The 18,241-nt window shown below is 49.5% G+C and overlaps 1 protein-coding gene across 2 annotated transcripts; it reads left to right on the top strand.

Annotated features, from left to right (window-relative positions):
- Positions 1-4,529: 4,529 nt before the first annotated feature.
- LEMD2 (LEM domain nuclear envelope protein 2) lies at positions 4,530-17,322 on the top strand. 2 transcript variants are annotated; one of them, XM_061363015.1, is made up of 9 exons: positions 4,530-6,139; positions 7,443-7,483; positions 8,156-8,231; positions 9,459-9,535; positions 10,174-10,253; positions 12,540-12,685; positions 13,726-13,827; positions 13,919-14,021; positions 15,173-17,322. In XM_061363015.1, the coding sequence occupies exons 1-9, from the start codon at positions 4,600-4,602 to the stop codon at positions 15,321-15,323; spliced, it is 2,316 nt and encodes a 771-aa protein (XP_061218999.1). In that variant the 5' UTR covers positions 4,530-4,599; the 3' UTR covers positions 15,324-17,322. The 2 variants fall into 2 exon arrangements, with proteins under 2 accessions (XP_061218999.1, XP_061219000.1); XM_061363016.1 differs by lacking the exons at positions 12,540-12,685; positions 15,173-17,322.
- Positions 17,323-18,241: the final 919 nt, after the last annotated feature.

Here is an 18,241-nt window from a genome sequence, read left to right as displayed (position 1 = left end):
TGCTCCTAACCCCCCTTCCTCACCCAGGCGATTTACATCTCAATAACGTGGTGAGGAGCACCTCTCCCATAGCTATGATGTGAACAGGCACAGTGTGTGTGAACCAACACAGAGCTCTGGCCTTATTTCTGCTTCTCAGACAGATCTAGAGGTGAAACTGTAATTCCACTTGAACATACTGCTCTCCATTTACATACCTTTGGCTTATTTTAGAGCTGTTCCTTTATGCTGGCAGCAGGAAATCCAACATATGTAAAGTAAGGATGGATGAGAGCAATGGTATATCCAATTTCAATCCAATTTTATCCTCCCAACCTAACACAAATTCTGTTCTCACTGGCTCATTTAAATAGCTGTGTTTGTGCTAGAACAACACTTCTCGGTACGCTCTCTGCTGCAAGCCATCCCTTAAGAGACGAGAAATCTCCCAATGTATAATGTAACATCCAGCATGGAGTGGATTCCAGCTTTCACATCGATTCAAAGGCATGCTCCTAGTCCATGGACTGATCAGCTCAGTGGAACTCGGTGTTTGCAGGGATTATTGCTGAGGCAGGTTGAGCTATGAAATCACTATAAATGAGTCTGAGCGGGAGGAGGATAGAAAGTAATGCATTCTATTAGACTGAAAGTGGAAGCAACTGCACGTATTGCCGGGCTCCAGGAGCTCAGCCTGTACAAGCCAGTCTGCAGTGGAGCAATACACACAGTATCTGGCATGGAAATCACTGGAGGAGCTGCATCCCATTTACACCAGTGCCCAGCAAGATCAGCAACAAGGCTGTTGAGTTCTTACTTCTGAAAGACCCAAACCTTTATCCCAGGTTTAATTTTGCCCTGCCACAGGGAAACATCTCCTTTTGAGGGACAAACTGCTCCTAACAACCCACACAAGCTCTCTGGCATGTCCCTTTGCCCAGCTCTTCTGTTCCCGTCGTTTTCCAGGCTGACAGCTCCCCTGTGCCATCTGGGAAGGACAGTTTCCCAGCAACAGCAAGCAAGACAGCGAACATGAGCCTCTTGGATTTGCTTCCTGGACCATTTCCCACCAGGGTGATGGTGGGGCTGATGCTGTGGAGATTTCCATGAGGAGATCCATCAATGTGACTTTGCAGGGATAGCTGCCTCTACAATTACATTTTGCCCCAGACAAGCAGCATCAGCAAAGGCCTGCTTTTCCCCTGCCATCGTTTCTGCCAAAGGCTCTTCCCAGTTGACCCAGTTCAGGGATGTATGCAAACCCTCTGTCTTGTCCTGCAGCAACTGTGCTGTCCAAATACACACCAAAGCACAAGGGGCCTTCAGCTTTTGGAATGAAATTCCTTCTACCCTCAGGGGATTAAGGGAAAAGAACAGGTACCCTTCTGCTGGAAGGAGATGATGTAAGGACCCCAACCATCCTCCCAGGCATGACTCCCACTGTCAAGGAGTCATATCTTAAAGAGCAAACTGGTTCCTGTGTTGCACAGCAGAGCTGTATCCCCAGTGTCCTGGAAGGCTGCTTTGGCAGCCAGCAGCACCAAAGTCCATGCCTGTAAGCGGGTGGGAAGATGCTGCTGCTCCAGCAGCCGAACAACAGTGTGGTGGCAGGATGAGCAGCCAAGCAGTTGGGAGAAAGAAGCAGGGAAAAGAGGAGAGGAAAGCCTCGGGAGGCTGAGGACATGGGATGCGATGGGGCGGCTGAGGAGCGGTGTTCTCAGGCCGTGCCTGTGTGCAGCTCCGAGTGACAGGATGCTAAATCGGCACAGCCGGCTTCCAAGTGAGAGCTGACACCTCTCTGGTGACATATGCAGGACTGTCACCCAAATGCCATGGGATAAAGACCGGGTGGGATGGTGCGGTTTTAAAGCAGCTGATCAGTGGAGGTGCGGGGGTTCATCTGCTGCCCGTGCTTTTTGGGGTGCAGCACTCTCCCCTCTTCAAGCGCCTTATGGAGAGGGTGCAGATCTGTTCCTACCCCTCTGCTTACACCAGTCCGGTCTAAATACTTCCAGAGGAGAAACAGATGGCACGGCACGCCTGCTCTTCCCATTCGGCATCTGAGTCACTGCCAGCAGGCCTAAGGCAGCTTCTGGGCTAACAGGGAAGGTGGAGGCTGTCCCCTCCTTGCTGTCCCATCTTCCCACATCCAGCTCAGGGTATTTACAGCCAAGACATTCGAGAGCTGCACCGTGGGCTGGGAAAGTGGCTTTTCACAGCTGAGCATCCCTGAGCATCGCAGCCCATCTGCAGCATCAGCAGCCTGTGCTCGTCCCGGCAGCCCCTGCTGCTGCCCAGAGCTGTGGGGATGGTTGATAGGTGGGAAATAGGTGATTGTCCATGTGGAATGGGCTCTGTCATGTCTGAGAGACAGAGGGCTCTCTTCTATTGTCTTCTCCACGGTGTCCAGGTATCTTCCAGGGAAGCAGGGATGCTCCCAGGGGTTGTCTTGCTAGGGAGGAAGGGAGCACAGCTGTGGATTTCTCTCCGCAAAGAAGAGGCATCTGTTCCTGCTGAGTAACGGTGCTGCCAACCTCCCTTCTGCAGAGGAATCACAGCTTTTCCGCAGGCCTTCAGTTCTCCAACATCATTCCCATGTTCTACACTCTAAAGTTCATGCAATGGCAAAACTCTGTCCTGGTGGAACTTAGAAATATAGAATCATAGAATAGTTCGGGTTGGAAAGGACCTTAAGATCATCCAGTTCCAACCCCCTGCCATGGGCAGGGACACCTCACACTAAACCATTTCACCCAAGGCTCTGTCCAACCTGGCCTTGAACACTGCCAGGGATGGAGCATTCACAACCTCCCTGGGCAACCCATTCCAGTGCCTCAGCACCCTCACGGTAAAGAATTTCCTCCTTATATCCAATCTAAACTTCCCCTGTTTCAGTTTGAACCCATTACCCCTTGTCCTATCACTACAGTCCCTGATGAAGAGTCCATCCCCAGCATCCCTATAGGCCCCCTTTAGACACTGGAAGCTGCTCTGAGGTCTCCACGCAGCTCCTCTTCTCCAGGCTGAACAGCCCCAACTTTCTCATCCTGTCTCCATACAGGAGCTGCTCCAGCCCCTGAGCATCCTCGTGGCCTCCTCTGGACTTGCTCCAACAGCTCCATGTCCTTTTTATGCTGAGGACACCAGAACTGCACACAGTGCTCCAGGTGAGGTCTCACGAGAGCAGGAGTGGAGGGGCAGGATCTTGTGAGACCTGACTCTTCTCTGACTTCCAGAAGCAGAAGTTGAAAGGATGGGTTTGGGGTGGGGTTGTTCATTTCATCCCCAGCCTTCTATCAGCTCCGGCTCAGACACCAGCATGTCTGGGCAGAGCTGCTCCAAGCTGAAAGCTGGGAGCTCACAGGAGCCGCGCGCTTCAGCGCATGTTCTACTTCTGTATTTACATTAGACACCGCTCCAAATTATTAGCTGTCAGTCGTGCTTCCCAGCAGCGAGCAGGGGAGGCTTGGCTTAGCACGTTCACACTTCCCATCGCAACTGAGGACTGCTCTTTTAACGGGCTCCCTGGCCTCCTCGGAGCATGTTTGTGGCTGCTCATGGCATTAACGAAGCTGGGCACCTCGTGGCTGCTTGCTTGAGTGAATGAGGGAGAGCGAGGCGAGGTTTGCCTGGTGCCACGGCAAGGAGGGCACAGCAGCAAAGGGAGGGTGAAAGGAGGGGTGTCCCTAAGGGTGCCATGACGGCCCAGTGCATGGTGGTAAGCAGGGCCGGGGGGGACTTTGTACCTTAGAGCACGCCGGTACCACCCATCAGTCGTACAGCGATGCACAGGCAGCCCGCATGCATCCATCACTGCTTTCTCATTATCTTTAATTAAACCCCGATATTAGGGGATTTCACGGTGTTTCAGCCACTTCCAGTTTTCAGGAAAACACAATGACTGTACATGGCTGCCTCACACCAAAATACACCTTCAAGTCGCTGCTTGGTTTTAGGCTGCAAAGGATGCAGGGAACCTCCTTCCCCAGCAAATATCCCAAGGACCCACATCCTGATCCTGCCTGGAGCGGTGGCAAAGCTCCAGCCTGCTTGATGAGTGCCAGAGAGACGACTGTAACTTGGCAACGATGAGGGGGATGAGGAAAACGCGTGTGTAGGTGGCAGGGGGCTGGGAAAGGCACTTCTTTCTCCTCATGAACTTCCCTAATGGGGTCAATACACCGGTGTAGCTGGAAGTGAGGCGAGAGGTGCACAACCCCTCTGCTTGCTCGTAAGCAGGGTCCCAGGGTGATAGGGCAGTGACACAATGACACAGACTACTTTTGCCCTTCACTTTCGCCACCTTTCCTCTGTCTGTGCGGTGAACAGCTCCCACCGGACACCAGCCCCGCTCGGAGAGGGCACCAGGACCTCCCCAACATGGCCGAACCAGCGACCCTGCCTTCACAAGATGGCGGCGCTTTCCCTCCACCTTCTCAATATGGCGCCCAGTTCCCCCCCCCCCTCCCGTCCTCCTCAACATGGCGGCCGCGGGAGCCCCGCCTTTGCCCTTCCTCAAATGGCCGCCCGAGCGCGTGCGTCGAGCCCCTCCCAAGATGGCGGCCGCGCTTCCCTGCTCGCAGAGCGCTTCCGGTGCGGCCTGGTGTCAGCGCCGCGGCCATGGCGGAGCTGACAGACGCGGAGCTCCGGAAGGAGCTGGTGGCACTCGGTTACCGGCCGGGACCCATCACCGCCACCACCCGCAAGGTCTACTTGAAGAAGCTGGGCTGCCTGCGGGCTGAGGTGGCAGCGGCCCGGCGCAGGGGCCGCGGCGCTCCGCACAGCCCGGGCCGCACCTCCGCCAGGCCGCAGCAGGCCTCGCCCTCGCGGCAGCGCTCCGGCTTCAACCTCAGCTCCACCGGGGCCGCCCGCGACAGTGAGGAGGAGGAGGAGGAAGAGGAGGAGGAGGAGGAAGGGGGGAGGCTGGCAGCGTCCCGCTGGGGGACGTCTGGGGAGGGCGGCGGGCTGTCCTGGGGGGACTCCCGGGGGTCTCCGCCGGGCCGCGGCGGAGGATTCGGCTCCAGGGCTGAGGGCGGCCCGTCCCGGGATAGCTTTGGGGGGCTGAGCCCCTCGGCGCAATGGGGGGCGTCTGTGGAGAGAAGTGGGGCTGCCGGGGCCGGGCTGGGGCTGTCCCTGGGCGGGCTCGGGGGGCTGAGCTCCTCCTCACAGTGGGACGCGTCTATAGAGAGAAGCGGGGGCCTGAGCCCCACGTCCCAGTGGGACACAGCTGCAGAGAGAAGCAGGGGGCTCAGCACCGGCCTGGGCACGTCCCTGGATGGGTTTCGGAGCTCAGGCTCCACGTCCCATTGGAGTACACTTACGGAGAGGAGCGAGGAGCTCAGTGCTGGGTCAGAGGCGTCCCTGGATGGGTTTCGGGGCTCAGGCTCCTCAGCACAGTGGGGCACGTCCACAGAGAGAAGTGGGGGGCTCAGCAGTGGGTTGAGGCCATCCCTGGACAGGTTTCGGGAGCTGGATTCCACATCCCAGTGGAGCCCGTCCGCAGAGAGAAGTGGGGGGCTCGGCATCAGGGCTGGGTCAGGGTCATCCCTGGATGGGGTTGGGGGGCTGAGCTCCACGTCCTCCTGGGGCACCTTCACAGGCAGGAGCGGGGGGCTCAGCTCCAAGCCCCTTTCCAGCGATGAGGGCCTGAAATCCAGGAGCCATTGGAGCGCACTGGGAGGAGGAACTGGGGGGCAGAGCTCCCGAGCTCAGTGGGAGACAGCAGGGGAAAGGAAGGGGCTCTCTAATAGCTGGTGGAGAAGGGAAAGCGAGGTGACCCCCAGCACCCATTGGGGCACCTCGTCGGGAGGCTTGAGTCACCGGGTTGGGAGAGGGAAAGAGGACTTGGGATCTGGAGCGGAGAAGGAGGCAGGCAGCTGGGGAGGGGGCTTGATGCGGCGGTTCCCATGGAGGGCACCCACCGATGCAGGGCTGGCCTCGGGGAGCTGGTGGGACAGGTCGGGAGCAGGACAAGGAGTAACCCCCCGGACTCGCTTGTTGCGGTCAGCCCTGAGGCAGCAGACGGAGGGAAAGGGCAAAGGCCTCGAGTACTACTTGTCCCAGTTCCTTTGCTTCGCCAGCGTCGTGCTGCTGCTCATCTTTGTGGGCATCCTCGTGGTGAAGATGATGGGGTCAGGCTGGCTTGACAGAGAAGAGAACTGTACGTGCACTGGTTGCAGCCTGGGTTTGAACTTCGTTCTTCACCTTTCTTTTCTGCTTGCTTTTTATGACTTCCATCACCATCACATTTATCATTCTCATTGCCATAACCTGACAGCTCTGCTCTTGTCCCCATTTCCATCTCCCTTTGCCTGTGGGAAGCATTGTTAGTTATGGAAAGTAAGTCAAGTGTGTGCTTTTTTCCAAATGAATTTGGCCTTTGGTCCTTCAAAACGATGGGTTTTATGGAGAGTGACATTTCTGCTAGGCCAAGGGTGCGTTTTATGGTTGTCCATTGTGTAACATAATGTCTGTGTAATTGCCCTTTGTGGGTTTTTGATGTTGGCCTCTGCACAGCACAGCCCTTCATGGCCTTTATCCTGGCACTATAGCAGTCAAATTGATTCTTCAGCACTTCAGGGGTGGCAGAGCTTTGAAATGAAAAGGGGCTTCCCTGTCTCCCAGTTTTTAAAGCAGAATTACCCAGCTAGAACAGTACTGGAATGGAATTGGTGTCATTCCATGGCCTTGAACTGAAAGAAGGAGTTTGGGGTGCAGTTGGGAAGGTGCAAGTCCTTAAACTCAGCCTGCTGTAGGTGTCTGTGTGCTTTGCATGGGTTGGGAAAGCTCTCCTGCTTTCTCCAAGTCAGAATAAAACTCTCCAACGTCACTGTGTTTCTGGTGCAGCCTTTCCACCTTTGTTGGGTATTTTGAAACCAGTGATATTTGGAAGCAAGGATCTTGCAGCACAGCAGCAAATTCTGAAGTTCTCAAGTGGTTTAGATGGCTAGAAAGTGCTGCATGGTGGACCAGTGGCCAAGTTGTTGGGCAGGAGGGAGCTGTTTAAACCAGAGGCCATAATTGCAGAGCTGAGAGCTCCAGCTAAAATAAACCCTCTGCTTTTGCCTTGAGGAGGCTTGATTTAAATCCCTGTTATCACCGTGATATTTCAGGTGACCGTGGCATGCAGTGAGTGGCATTACTAGATGTAAAAGATCAGCGTGAAGGTGTGGGATAGTAAAGGAACATGAAATGTCTTGAACAGGAGCTGTTAAAACATTCAGAGCCCTGTTTTTAATTTCCAGCTGCACGGAATTCATCACTTGCACCCGTTTTATTTGTTTTGCTGCCTGCCAAAGCTGTGCTTTGAATGTGCTATTTGCATAGCAAGGTACTGTAGGGTGAGAGTAAGAACAGCAGAATCAGGCTTTAAAGTAGAGCCTTCTTTTAAAAAGATAATTACTTTCTTGATCAAAGCTCTTGTTTTGCAGCCAACTAACTCACCCTCCCCTTCTCTCTCGTAGTTAATCTCTTGCCTGTGGATTGTGACAAAAGAACAGATGATGTAAGCATCTATTTATTTATCTTCAAGTATTGTGGCTTGGGGATTCTCCCACAAGAGTAATTACTGTAGGTAACTTCCACTGATACCGATATCAGAGCAAAATGACTAGTTCTGTTGGTTTACAGAAAAATCGTGGCTTGATGAGTTGGAATTAGTGGGGCAGATTAAATTAGGGCTGTGTCTGAGACTCTGAAAGATAAAAATTTAAATTCCCAATTACGTGAATCAATTTCTTTAATATTGTAACAGAAGCGGCATTGGTTTGCAATAAAGCTGTGTTCAGCCTTAGCAATACAAGATTTAATCCAACTAATTCCCTGAACTCCATCATGAAGGGTTTGTACAGCCCCAGGTTTTTTTATCCTAATGTGTTATTAGGAGAGAGAAAATTCTGCATTGGATTCAGAGTTATGGTTATGGGATGTTTTGGAGGCAAAGAATCCGTGAGTGATGGGGCAGATGTCTGGTGGTACAGCCTGGGCTGGGGATGCGCTCGCTTGCTTTGACTCATGAACTGTGAATCTTTGCTGCAGGTGTGTTTAGTTTGAACTAGTGGTGCATGACTGAGCCAAACACACTGCTGGTGTGTTCTTCTGGTATTTTTAGCTTTGTCTGACCATTGTCCTGTTGCTGCCAGCCTGTTCATGTTTGTTACCTGTTTCTGACTTTCAGTTCTGTCAAGCTAAACAGAAGGATGTAGTAATGAACGTGCTGCATGAGTTGTACAACTACTTATCCGTTCAAGCTGGTAAGTTCCAATTGGCATTCTAGAATGCTTGCGAGCACACAGCAAACTGCCTCTCCCAGCTGCCTGGACATTTTAAACCTCAGTTTGAAGAGTGGGCTTTCTGGAACTGTCAGTTCCACCTGAAGAGCTCTGAGAAAGTCAGGTAATAGAAAACTAGAGAAAGATGTGTGTATTCTGAATCGTGCTTAGCTAATGCCCTCATGTTAGTGTGCTCTTGTGGAGTGGTCCTTATTTGCACTTGGTATATTTGGAGTGTGGGGTGGAAATATTCTGGTTTATGGTTTTTCTTCTACCAGCATCATGAAATTGTCTTCAGGGCACTCAGAGCCAGTACGCATAAGCTGATGTGTGCTTACAAATAAAGTTAAAGCAACTTAAGGGATTCAGCTCTGCTGAAACACAGCAGCTGATGATGTGAGTGCCTCTTTTATTCTCAGTGCAGAGTAAAACAGGCTGTCTTGGCTGAGGAGCTGACGGAGCACACCAGTTCCTCCAGTCTCTACTATGTTTGAGCAAATCTGACCTATAACTAGTATTTTATGATGGAGAAGGCTGCTAGATACGCAGTGTGTGAGTAAAAACTTGTTTAGCAGAATATATAGTGTTAATCAGTAAAAGTTCTTAAATTTCATTTACTAGATTTCAGACCTAAACAAGGGTGAAGTCTTTAGATACTTAAGCTTCACAGAATTTCTGAATCTCTTCAGATCAGATCAGACTGCAGAATTTCCATCAGTTTTACACAGTCTCTCAGTATATTTGCTTGGTCAGCTTTGTGAAGCAAGATTTAGATGTTCCTTACCAGCATTCTTCTGCCTGGATAGAAAGCAGAGCTGTGATTTAGGCTCCTTAAAAGCATTTTGAATGTTGATCATTGACTCCAACACTGCAGTCTTTGATACGTGATGGAAGGAGCCCTTCTGCAGGGCATTAGGTCAGAGAGGTGGTTATGTACTCCAACAGTATTTTTCCCCTCATTCTGTGTGGAGGAGCTCGCACATTGAAGCACGAGGTTTGATTACCCTTATCCAACCTATATACAGTGGCTGAGCATTTTATCAAGAGTCATCATCTTACCTGCCAACAGTATAAATCTTATCTTGTAATCATTTTGCCTGGAGCTGTAGCCAGCTTTGAAGGATAGGATTCCCGGACACTTCAATGTGTTTCTGAAGTGTTGAAAGGCTTTTCTTTCATAACATTATTTCTCTTTGATTTTTTTACCAGGTAATTTTGAATGTGGAAACCCTGAGAATCTAAAAAGCAAATGCATTTGGGTTAGTGAAGCAAAGGATCATGTGGTGGTGAGTAGGCTGTGAACAGCTATTGTTATAACATAGTGCTTTGTCTCTTATAAGGCAATAAATAATAGATACTAAAGTGATTCACCATCTGTTTTACTTCCTCATCCTGTTCTGATTCTTTCCTCTATCTCTAGCTTCCCCTTTGGCCAGGCCCGTTCTCAGCAGTTCTTTTGAATAATCTCCTACATCTCTGATTCAGTCCCTGTAAATCTAACTTAATGGTTTGTTGTTTCACCATAGTCATTAGTCTTCTGAAACCAGAATTTTCCCTGGATTGAGGGCTGGGCAGAAGAAGGATTTTTCTATAACCCAAAGTGTCAGAAGACAGACTGCTTTGATCTAGCATTCCATTTCTTTCATGGTAAACTGTCAGTAAGATTATGTTGTATTTAGTGGTTAGCCTTAACGGTCTGGGATAGTGTTATTTCACAGAGTGCTTCATGCATCACCTACTGTAGTCAGAAGACTTTAGTCCAGGCAAACCTTCAGATTTGGTTCTTCTTCCTTCTGTTTGCAGAATTATGATAAGAATTAACCCAGGGACAGACCCTATAGAATGAAACTACTGTAATGAAGTAATGTCACTTGATATTTTAAATGAATGGAGAACTAATCTTTTTATGGATTCTTCTGTACAGAACATAACTGGTAGTTCCTCACAGAAGTTTGAAGCTGCCCTGCACTGGATACTAAACAGTAACAAGGATTTAGGAATATGGTAAGTAGAAGCCCACTGAATTATGTTTCTGGGTATTGGCTGAGAGATAATTTGACATCCTCTGTGGTTTGGCCTAAAAGCTCCCATACCTCGTTAGATTTCAGAAGACAGCCTGGGACTGGCTTTGTCACTGATTGCTGGGCAAGCTTCCAAGTGAAAAGTACAGCCCTGCAGCAAAAACTGGCAACTGAGCTCACTCCTGGGGAGCCTCTTGCCCAGGCTTGCACTGCGGGACATTGCATTCATGGACATGCTGTCTTCCAGATGAGCTGTACCTCTGAGGCTGGGGCTATCAAAGGTTGTGTTGTGCTTCCTGCAGGGTTTAGATGTGGTGGTCCTGGTGTCCTGCCCATGGTCCTGGGACAGCAACATGCTGCTTCAGTTTGCCCATGGAGCCAAGAAAACTCTTCTTTAGCACAGTTACTGGAGACAGAGTGTCAGTATTGTCTGAAACTGCATCCTTTGGCCAAAGGGTTTATTAGACAGCAAAGCACTCTCATCAGTAGGTAACATCACCCACACTTTGAAATGCTTTGGAGCAAGTCTTGATGAGAGGGAGAGGAAAATGGACTGCTGAATGGTATCCTTAGTGTCAGTTGTCTTTCTGGCAGAACACACAGTACATGTTGAAATGACTGCTCTGACTGATTACGTAGGGTGTTGGTCAGTCATCAGTGGGTTTTTTTTTTCTCTTGAGTTTCTCAGCTAGCAGTCTCTTCAGTACATGAGAAATCAAGAGAAATACTATTATTTTTTCAGGTAAAGAAATACAACATTTGGGCCATTCCCTAATGAAAGGCTGTTATCCAGAGTCTGCAAGACATCATTATCTTCCTCTGGGAAGTGTGGGCTGCCTCCAGTCTGTGTTAACTCTGAAGCCTAACATTTGTCTGCATTTTTAACATTGCTAAACGTATCTCTGATTAAACGAATTGTAACAGTAGTAATGCTGGAGTTGGTGGGTATAGCTTGTATGAATTCCCACTGCTTGATGTTAGCTGAAAAGCTGCAGTGATCTAAGGATCAGACAGTGTCTACTGCTTTGATTATTGGTGCGTGGCAGATTCCCAGGACAGGACGTAGTTTCCTTAGTGACAGGCTTGGATTTGCAGGTGGGCTGGGATCCAGAGTTTTCAAGTTCCTATTTTTACAGAGGAGCAGTGCTCATGGCAGGAGCTGTGTGGTACAAAATCCTCCCATTTTCTGGTTTTCATAATTAGCTCTCCACATGGATTCACTTCCAGGCCGTCTGCGCAGCGTCAGAGGGAGTTCAGCACGCTTCAAAACCTGCTGGTGGCACTTGTAGCAAATGCTATGTGAGATTATTTGTCTAGGTGCTAGTCTGAGAGGCAGAACTGAAAATGAGCTCTCCCTGGGTTCTTCTGCTGCATATTTAAGTATTTTCATGGAATTTTGGTTGTAAATAAAACAAGGGGGTGGGAAACAACTGTGTGTCTCCAGCTACTGTAGAATCCAGTAACCAGAGACAGCAGTTTGTGAGCTGTGCAGTAGTAAATTGGGAAAATGCCTTCATCTAATAGGTTATTCATGGCAAACACAGAATGAATTAGTAGCTTAACAAATAAAATCCCCTTTAGTCCAGTTCCTCTGATGGCTCTCACTTGGGTTTCTTGCTGCCTGGTGGCTAAGAGTATCTTAAGAAGGAAACAGCATCAGTGTAGATCTGTGTATAAAGAAGCGAGTTAAAGCATCTCGGGCAGCACAGCAGGTGTGTGGAAGGGATTTTGCAGGAGGATGTTATGGCTTTTGCCAGGAATTCTATCCAAAGGTGTGTCTGTTCTCACTGCAGATGCACTTGATGCGTTGTCACCTCCTTAGCTAAACTGTTTATGCTCATCTGTGCTGAGGAAAACAGTGTAACCTCCCTGGACACTGACAGCCTCCCTCAACCTCGCTCTCTGCAATTGCTGCTGAGTGACTCAGTAAACATTTCCATTTCTCTGTGCTGGGAGGTGGGAATCCAATTTAAAGTTTAATCTTGTGCACGCTGAGAGGTGCTGTCAGAGAGTCTGCAGAGGGAGACTTCAGTTTACCAGTGGGAGTTCCAGCCCTGCTGCCTTTTCTAAAGCCATATCCATGCCTTGCTATGCAGCCAGTCCCAAAATGTTCTGGAAAGTGGAGCTGCAAGGATGTTGGTGTATTTTCTGTGTGGTGTACAGAACGAATTACTGCATCTGCAGTCTGTTTGCTCTCCCTGTCTTGATTAAAGACTGCTGTTGGAGTGCCTGTTCTGTTCAGTGAAGATTTTCTGCCTCTTCTCATCAGGTTGAAAGGCAAAGACCTTTCAGAACAAGTTACCAAAGTGGAGGAAGTGTTCTGTCTTGAATCAGCCCATCCTCAGATGGGCCTTGGCTGCCGTTTCCGTCGGGCAGTGGTCACTGCTATCATGAACCTCTTCCTGTTCTTCTGGTGTAAGTCACTGATGTTGGTGATCGGCTTCTCCCTTGCTAGCTGTAGAGATGAACTTGCATGCACACATTCTCCCAGCTATATGAAAGTACAAACAGAGGTGAAGTGACTCTGCTGATGAGTTAATTTCTAATTAACCTTTGTTCTGGCAGCAGAGAGAGACCTGAAGACCTGCTCTTGTGCTGTGAGTGCTTAATGCTTACTTTAAATCAGAAAGTTGATTAGCTCTCTGGGTATTCCTCGAGTACCCATTACTGTGGTCTGCAAGATAACTCTGCTAACCTGCCTAAAAGATGAGTTTTTTCTTTCTTTACTTGCACTAAGCTGCAAAGCCTTCTGGCCTCTTTAATGGTGACTTGTAGCATTTCAGTGTAAGAGGTTTTATTGGAGTAGTCCATCATGCCCCAGCTGTGACAGAGGTCTTACTGAGCGCAGTGATAACGAGAGATGAGTGTTGACTAGGAGAGTTTAGAATCTAGCCAGACAAGGTGGGGTGAAAGGGGATAGTTATGTTTATTGCAGAGACTGAGATACTAAAGTTAGCTCATGTTGTAACGGGGGCATTTGTCAATGCTAAACCTTCAATATAGATCTCCTGAATTTCAGGCTGGCACTGGAGCCTCAGGCTTTATTTCCTTATCAAGCAGCTATCTTCGGAGCAGTGAAGCTTGACAGTCTTCCTAAGTGGTTATTGTGGGGGAGGCCTCTTGCAGAGAGATAGCTCTGGGACTTAAGAGAATTGAAGCCCTGTGGTTGTGCTGAAGTTTCTGATGGGGGCAAAAAGACCTCTGTGATGAGGCCTTCTGACCACCTCTTCCACATCCACACGTGCTCTTCTGCTGCAGGTGGTGTCAGCACCAAGGGTTTTGCAGGGTGCAGCTGTGCTGGTGAACAAAATGAACTGCTTGGATTCAGTTCCAAGCAGGCTGGGGCAGCAGGGAGTGAAAACTGCCTCTGAGGAGAGGCAGTGTCAGAAATAAACCAGCATCCAGCAAGTACATGTCTGTCAGTAACTGAATTCCGTTTCTTTTTATTCTTCTAGGTCTGATAACTCTTTGGGGGATCCTGCTCTTCCTTCGGTATCGCTGGCGGAAGATGGAGGAAGAGGAACAAGCCATGTATGAGATGGTGAAGAAGATCATAGGTAGAATCAAGTAGCTCTGTAAATGCAAGTAGCCCCTTCTGCCTCTGTGCAGTGTTGAGATCTCTCACTGTTCTGTCCTCTCGCCCTCCAGCTGTTGTCCAGGACCACTATAAGGAATGGGAACGGAATCTGGAGCGTTACCCCTATGTTGGAATTTTCCATGTTCGGGACAGCCTCATCCCTCCTCAGAGCAGGTGAGCTGAATTCTGTTCATTAAGGAGCGCTGTCAGCATGATGTTATTCAGCTCAGCTGAAAAATGCACTTACAGGGCAGCAGACCATGCGCAGACAATTGACGGGGAGCTGGGCTGCAAGCAGACTGGCTGGCTTTTCAGTTTATAAGGGATTTTGACATAACTCAGGCTATGTCTTAACCTGCTGCAGATTAATGTGACAGTCCTGGGGCTGATATTCTGTGCAGTCACACAGGTGTACTGTCAGTGTGCTATCAAACAGTAATTGGTTTTTGTTCTGCTTGGGCATGCAGCATCTGATTTTCTCCCCTTCATCTCATGTATGTAAGATGCTATCCTCTTTCTCAGCCGTACCTTATTCTCCCGGCAGGTGCTGTGCTTTTCAGAACAAACCTTCCCATGCATTGAACAGGGGACTGGGAGGATCTCCTGAAGTGTTGTGTATGTTGCTGCCTAGAAAGCTACCAGTTCAAGTTGGGCAGCTTGAAAGGGGAATACAGTGAGATGGCTGGTTTTGGTGCTCTGTGGTCAAGATAGTTGCTCCAGGGGCCACAGGGTGCAGCCTGGTTCTCGGTGGTTTCCGTGCCGCTTGCTCCATCTCTTCACAACTGTTGTATTTTAGTTAAATGGAGCTACTTTGTTCTGATGGCACAGCACGCTGTGTGTGCTGCAAAGTCTTAAACATCCTCAGTCTCCCTCAACCACAAAACTCGTTTCCCTCCTAGTGGTAATTCCAGCTGGTTTGAGCTGGTCTGTGTGTGACACCCAGAATTACTAGACATTGATTCAAAACTGGGGTGAAGATCAGTTTGTCCTCTCTGGGCTGAGCTATCTCTGCACATAGAACAGGTGAGGGCAGTTTGCTAATAGAGTCCCTTCACAGCGCAAATGGAGCTTGAAATTCAGGGCAGTCATCAAGTGCTGGTACTGAGATAGGGTCTCATCTTCTCCCCCAGGCAGGACCTGTGTTTTCATGTCCTGGCCTGAAATTGCCTCTACACCAGAGTTCTGGTTTAATCCCATTTACTGTCTGCACAGGGAAGAGGAGGCAGCTAGCAGTAGCTTGATGAGCAAGCACAGTTGCTGTAAGCAGGAAAGCACAATGGAGAGATGATTCTCATCTGTTTTCCTTTTCTTGCTGTTTCTTGCAGGAAAAAAATGAAGCGGGTGTGGGAGAGAGCTGTGGACTTCCTGGCTTCCAATGAGTCACGGATTCAGACAGAGTCACACAGGGTAGCAGGAGAAGACATGCTCGTGTGGAGATGGACTCAGCCTTCTTACGTCTCGGATTCAGAGCACTGAAGAGGAGCAGAAGTAGAGCAACTGTTGATACGGACCTCGGCAAGGGGACAGTCCCCTCTCTGGTGGTGGGAAAGAGCAGGTCATGGTCCTCATCTCCTGGGGTGGGGGATTGCACGTAGCTGTTTGCTCTTCTTTCTGAAAATCTTCACACACACAAATTCAGGGCAATAATGTTGGCTTGCAAAGAGATGGGCTTGAGATGAGAAGCTAGAATTGCACCAAAGTTAGCCTTCCAGCAGATGTCTGGCTTCCAGGAGCAAGCAAACCTAGACCAACTTGACAACAATATTAAAAAGGCCTATCTGATGTCAAGGGACTTGGGATCTCTCTGACAAAGCCTTCCAAATTTGACCTCGGTTCTGCAAAGGCCAACTGGTGGCAACGTCCATCAGGGAATGTGTTTAAAGAAGGTTAACATTTCCCATGGAAACACTAGGGTGGGAGTTCAGCTGCATTTTGTTAGAATTTGTTTTTATCAGTACAAAAGAGTGAGGAAAGCACTAGTGAGGAGAATGTGTTGACTTCACCCTTTAAAAATGGGGAAAAGGGGGCAAAGTTAGGTGAAGGTAGTCCTAGAGGGAGGGCAGTCTGACGTGCCTTGGGGGTTTGGGCTGGGTTGGGTGGGCTGGAAGAGTGGTTGTGACCCTGTTACACTTCTTAGGTCTGCAGTCTGTGTGCTTTATGATTTCTGGGAGGGGTGGGGGGAATTTGGGTGGAAAATAAAGGATATAGGAAGCTTCCAAAAGCGCTTTCTTGTGGCTACAGCCAAAGGGGCTGCTTTGTGGGCTATTAAAGAGCAGCTTTAGAAAGGCTATTAGGGCTGAATGTACATGTTTATCCTGGGCAGCTGCAATGTGTGTGCTGTGTGTCAGAGCAGAGACGTGCCAGGCTTGCAGCATGGGGGTGGGATTGCTGAGTCAGTGTTCCTGCAGCCTCGCAGTGGGTACAAGGAGCAGTGATCAATCCTCTGTTCGTGCTGCAGGCGTCGTATTTTGTACTCTATAATAATTTCTTTACTTAAGTTTCTCTTTATGTCAAGCAAAAGTGTTTGTTTCCAAGAAAATAGCACCAGTGTGTGGCAGTTTAGGCTATAGGCAGAGATACTGCTGACCTACTCTTCCCAATACTGTAAAAGAGCTCGCCAAGACAGCAGGGACCAGTTTAATTTCTGGCATAAGGTGGCAAAACCTGCAGGGAAGCCAGCGCTGGTTTGATCCTGTGTCACCATGGATGTGGTTCTCCTCAGCACAGGGGCACTGTGTGAATGCCCATGTTCATCTCTGGCACTGGATGTGTGCACAGCTTCCTTCCCAGGCTCTGGGTTGGCTTAGAACGGCTGCCAAAGCCCTGCTCTAGCATTGCAGGCTGATGGTGCCACACACAAGGTGGGTTCCTGGTGCCAGTCCCTGCTCACCTCTGGGTATGAGGTCTGCTTCGGTGCGTTTCCCAGCTGCACACCCCACAGGCTGCTGCTGCAGGACTGCAGAGACCTCTCGGGTACCAGCAGAGCGAGTGGAGAGAGCAGAACTCTCCAGGAACAAAGCACGGGGAGGTCTTCCCGATGAAATAGGAAATGATCTGCGTGGAGTTCACTCTGACCCCGTATTCTGTTATGGTCACAAAGGGAAGGTGTTTGAATGGAAGAGGAGATTCCCACTTGTCTTTGAGACAGTGACCAGCGTCTTCCACTGTTAATGAAATAGGGACTAAAGCGAAGACAGTCTTGATTCTCCTGAAGTGCTGTAATGAGTTCCTCACTGCCGCCATGGAATCCTTGCAAACACCGGTGCCTACGTTCTTAAGCCTTTTTAAACTGAATTTGTGGGGTTTGGCTTAGCTTTTTTTTTACCCGTCCAAATCCAGAAGTGAAGAGTCAGGCATTGCAGTCATCTTTTTGTATTCAACTTGGTTTTGTAGAATAAATGTCACTGGCTTGGTGCTGTTTGTATGTTCAGGTTAGCTCTGTAAATCGATACATACAATAAATTTATAACGAATGCTTTGTTACCTTTATTCACACATTGTTCAAGTGTTCTGCTCAGGCAGAGCAAAGAAATCCTGCTCCAGGGAGCTCAGGGGTTCTAAGAATAAGACTGAAGATGGCACGGGGCTGGCGTGACAGCCTAAGGAGACAGCGTGGCTCCAGTGACGCCAGCGATCACGGTGGTGGTAGCAGCCTCAGGTGTTTGCCTGCACGTTCAATCTGTGTTTTGGGAGCAGTTGGCATTAAGCAGACGTGTGGATGGAAGCTGTTTAGCTGTGTTTTGTGGAGGTTCACAGCTGGGAGGGTTGTGAGATTAAATAGTGGTTGAGCAGTACTCTGTAACCCAAAGAAAGCAGCTATTTCTGGAGGGGAGGGGATGGTGCAATAGGCTGTGGCAACTGAGTGAGGGTGTCCCAAGCTCTGTGTGTGTTGTGCTTGTTCTGTGCAAGGCAGATCCCTCACATGCTGGGTGGCTGAAGTAAACAGCTGCTCCCAACAATCCTGACTCTGGGTCAAGTGGCTGATCTTATTATTGCGGCATCCTCAGGCCGTGGCTTTTGGGACGTGATGTGAAGTGCCAGCTGATGCTGTAGGGAGACTGGGAAGTGCTGGAGTGGGATGGACTCTAAGGGCTCTTCCTGCCTATGCTTGCAGGCTGCTGCTCATCACTGGACAGACACATCACTTCCCTCCTTGTGTCCCAGGGGTTCGTAGGCTTTAAGCAGGGTGGTTACAAAGCACTGTAAAAGGATGGGGAGCTCAGGTGGGTATTGGATGGTCGTGGATCCTTATGTCAAGGGAAAAGGCAAGAAGCCAAGTCTTGGACTCTGTTTCAGATCCCCGGTGCGCAGAAGACGCATGAGTACAGCTTGTCTACAGGCTCTGCTTCCTTGTGTGTTTTGTTCCTCTCCCACCCGTGTCAGTGACTCCACTG

Source organism: Neopsephotus bourkii, unplaced genomic scaffold (assembly GCF_033783945.1).
Source record: "Neopsephotus bourkii isolate Nb327-2 ecotype Australia unplaced genomic scaffold, CSIRO-AGI_Nbou_v1 NB_1139, whole genome shotgun sequence".
Classification (NCBI taxonomy): Eukaryota; Metazoa; Chordata; class Aves; order Psittaciformes; family Psittacidae; genus Neopsephotus; species Neopsephotus bourkii.
The sequence above is the reverse complement of the archived record's forward strand: the minus strand, read 5'-3'. Positions and strand labels throughout refer to the sequence as shown.